At 37.1% G+C, this 2,949-nt stretch overlaps 1 protein-coding gene across 1 annotated transcript in view; it reads right to left on the reverse strand.

Annotated features, from left to right (window-relative positions):
• LOC137980199 (disheveled-associated activator of morphogenesis 1-like) overlaps positions 1-1,596 on the reverse strand; it is a 30,360-nt gene extending 28,764 nt beyond the window's left edge. The window contains exons 1-2 of the mRNA XM_068827590.1: positions 1,289-1,596; positions 166-255 (exon numbers count right to left, since the gene is read on the reverse strand). Of these exons, the coding sequence (XP_068683691.1) occupies positions 166-255; positions 1,289-1,450 (252 nt within the window). The 5' untranslated portion in view covers positions 1,451-1,596. The remainder of the gene's footprint in view (positions 1-165; positions 256-1,288) is intronic.
• Between the last annotated feature and the right edge of the window lie 1,353 nt (positions 1,597-2,949).

Here is a 2,949-nt window from a genome sequence, read left to right on the forward strand (position 1 = left end):
ACTCATTCAAACATGAAATGCATTAATTTTTAACTCAGGCTGGATTAATACTGTGTAAACATGGCCTAATGCTGAATATCATACTGGGAAGGCAAAGAATCAACAGGTTTCAGAGTAAAAAGCCTTTGATTCGCGATTTCGTATCCCGTCTCACTCTAACCGTACCTTCTTTTTGGATAAATAAAGCTGCCATTTTTTCTCTGGAGGCAGCTCAAACATAGCCTTCTTATGCACGGCTGTAAGGTCAAGCTCTTCCTACAAGAATAAAATAAAAACAAATATTTATAATTCTGGACGTCTACCCTTTCTTACGATAAAATGTTTGAAGATATAGCAATATAATCTAACAGTGTACACTTAAATTGAACAATAAAAAGACGTGTTAATAGTCACACGAACTGCAACTTCTTTAAGAGTTTGTAATGAATTGGGAACGCTCCAATTCCAAAATTAAGCAGTCCAGCTGCAAATATATAAGAGAATTTCTCCAAACAAAGATTTTGAGGCTTATCGCTATTTCGTTTTACAACTTTGAATACTGAAAAAGAAATATCAAGACTCTCCAAGAATAAAAGAGATGTTGGATTTCGAATATGGACAGACAGAACGAGCGTATAATTTTCGCCATTGATAAATGGACTCGACAATTCAGTGGTGATTTAATCATTTCCACGATCGATGACCTAAGACAATTTCAAAATCAAGAAGAGAGGTGAAATGAAAAGAACTGAAGTGTAAGCATTATTTGTTGCAAACATAAGCGCTTTTTCGGAAAATAAAGCTTTAAGTTGGGGAAATTTGATCTCGAAATGGATATTTGTACAGAAGAAATTGCCCCGATCAGACACATGAGTGACGCAAGATGGCTAACTAAAATTATCAAGTATGAGTCATATGATGTGTGAATTGCTTGAAAAAAATTCGATCGTGGAAACTGTAAGCCTTACTTCTACATTAAAGCGAAATCTATTGAAGGAAATTAAATGAAGTCAGCTTGAAATGAGACCGGCCACTTGGCAACATCACTATATAACTATTCAGATCTTCCTTATTTTACTTCCACAGATACGAAAAATTTAACTCTTCTTCCAGAAAATCGAAAAAGCCGCAGAAATTTCCAAATTCTGGCACGTGTTTAAATCATAAACAACAAATTCATTCTCGAACTGACACCGCCTCCACACAAATTCAAAGAGCAGTGCATTGTACCATAAGAACTCTCAAACTGGATGAATTTAAATCGTGAGTCGCCGAAAATAGACATGGAAACTCTGTAGTAGTTACTTACCACAATCTCCGCGAATTTAGAATTGAGTTCGCTTTCTTCTGGCATGGGTTGAGAGAAGTCTTGAAGGAACTGCATTCCCTTTGAAGGATCAATGCCATAGCGAATTTCGGGGTGGTTTGAACGAGAGCCGAAACACCCAACGCCACGTTGTTTTCGAGGCATTTTATTGAGACAGTGCTATCTGTTGCCGTAAATCATGTGTTTTGTGGGAGAATCAAGCCTTTTAGGGCAACAACTGCCAACGATCTAGTCCAAAGACTCGTTCGTCCTTTCGCTGAATGAGCGACCAAAATAGCGATCTGTGCAGCCCTCTCCACGAAGCAAGAAATCCGACTGTCTGGGGAGGGGATAAGACCATCCCCAGCGGCCTTGCGATCGTGAAGTGCTCTTGAAGTGCAATTGTAAACTAAGAATTTTCCCGAAAATCTGCTTTTTGTGATGGGAGATGATGTAAACATCAATCGAAAGCGAATTTAATTGCCGCATGTTTCGTGATAAGGAACTATTGCTGATGTTATTACCTACTTCCGGTTATCTTGACACACCTTTCGATATGTATAAAAACAGCGGAAGTCGAAAAGTTCCTAAACAAGCAAAAATTAAAAACCAGTTCCGCAATATCATATCAGTAAATCAGGGAGGATCAATATGTTTACATTTATTTGTGTCTGAGGTTAAAAAAAACATCGAATTTTATCCCATGTATTAAATAACGATGACGTGCTGACGACGTGGGCAAACCCAGCCTCCTTCTCCTTGGTAAAAAAAAAACTTTGCCAGTTTTAGAAACAATTATGGTTCTTGCATTTGGCGGTACAAAGAAAAAATAGTGATATCCGTTTTTTTTTTGTTTTTTTTTTGCTGTACACATATCGAGTCACAAAATTGGATTCAACTTGGCTTGAGAAAATGCACTCAAGTATGAAGCAATTGTTTCATGGCGACTGGATCGGGTCAAAAGTCTTTACCTACAGTGAGAACTGTCGTTGAATTGCTTCCGGTTCAGAAAGGGATGATGGCCAGAGTGAATATAAACCAGAAACCATGAAATTAGCGATAAAATACAAAAGACACGAAAGTTATTTCCTTTATCTAGCTCTTTTACGGTATGAAGGCATGGACATTGTCAATATGTTGCGATAAAATTACTCTCTCAAAAATTACTCTCTCAAAAAAAGAACGTGAATTTGGCCACACAGATATAAGAAGATATCTATTTTTTTACTTAGAAATTAATGACGTCAAGTAGCAATGCTTTCGAATTCATGTTTCAGTCACGCGAAACCGAGAAAAAACAGCGTAGTGAATTCAAAACACGATATGAATAAAAAAAAAATAGGTCTTTGACATTTCGTTCTCGTAATATCTGGCAAGAACCACTATAGCATTTTTGAACGGATTCTCCTCAAATGAAACAGTGGCTATTATTAGTTAATCCACTCTTAAGATTCCTTCCTATTTAAATTTTCTCTCTTTTGTTTTTTACGTTTACGAAGCATAGTTTAGCATTCTCGTAGTTTTTGCTAATGAACTTTCTTTCCAGGTTTTCCGGCGGAAAAGGAAGCGGCTGAATGAGCCCCCAATCTTTAATTTAAGAATCCGAAAATTTGTTTGCTCCGTCCAAGGGGGGTCTTTTCTGAAAAACAAAACAAGCAAAAACT

The sequence above is a fragment of the Montipora foliosa genome, chromosome 12, assembly GCF_036669935.1.
Source record: "Montipora foliosa isolate CH-2021 chromosome 12, ASM3666993v2, whole genome shotgun sequence".
NCBI lineage: Eukaryota > Metazoa > Cnidaria > Anthozoa > Scleractinia > Acroporidae > Montipora > Montipora foliosa.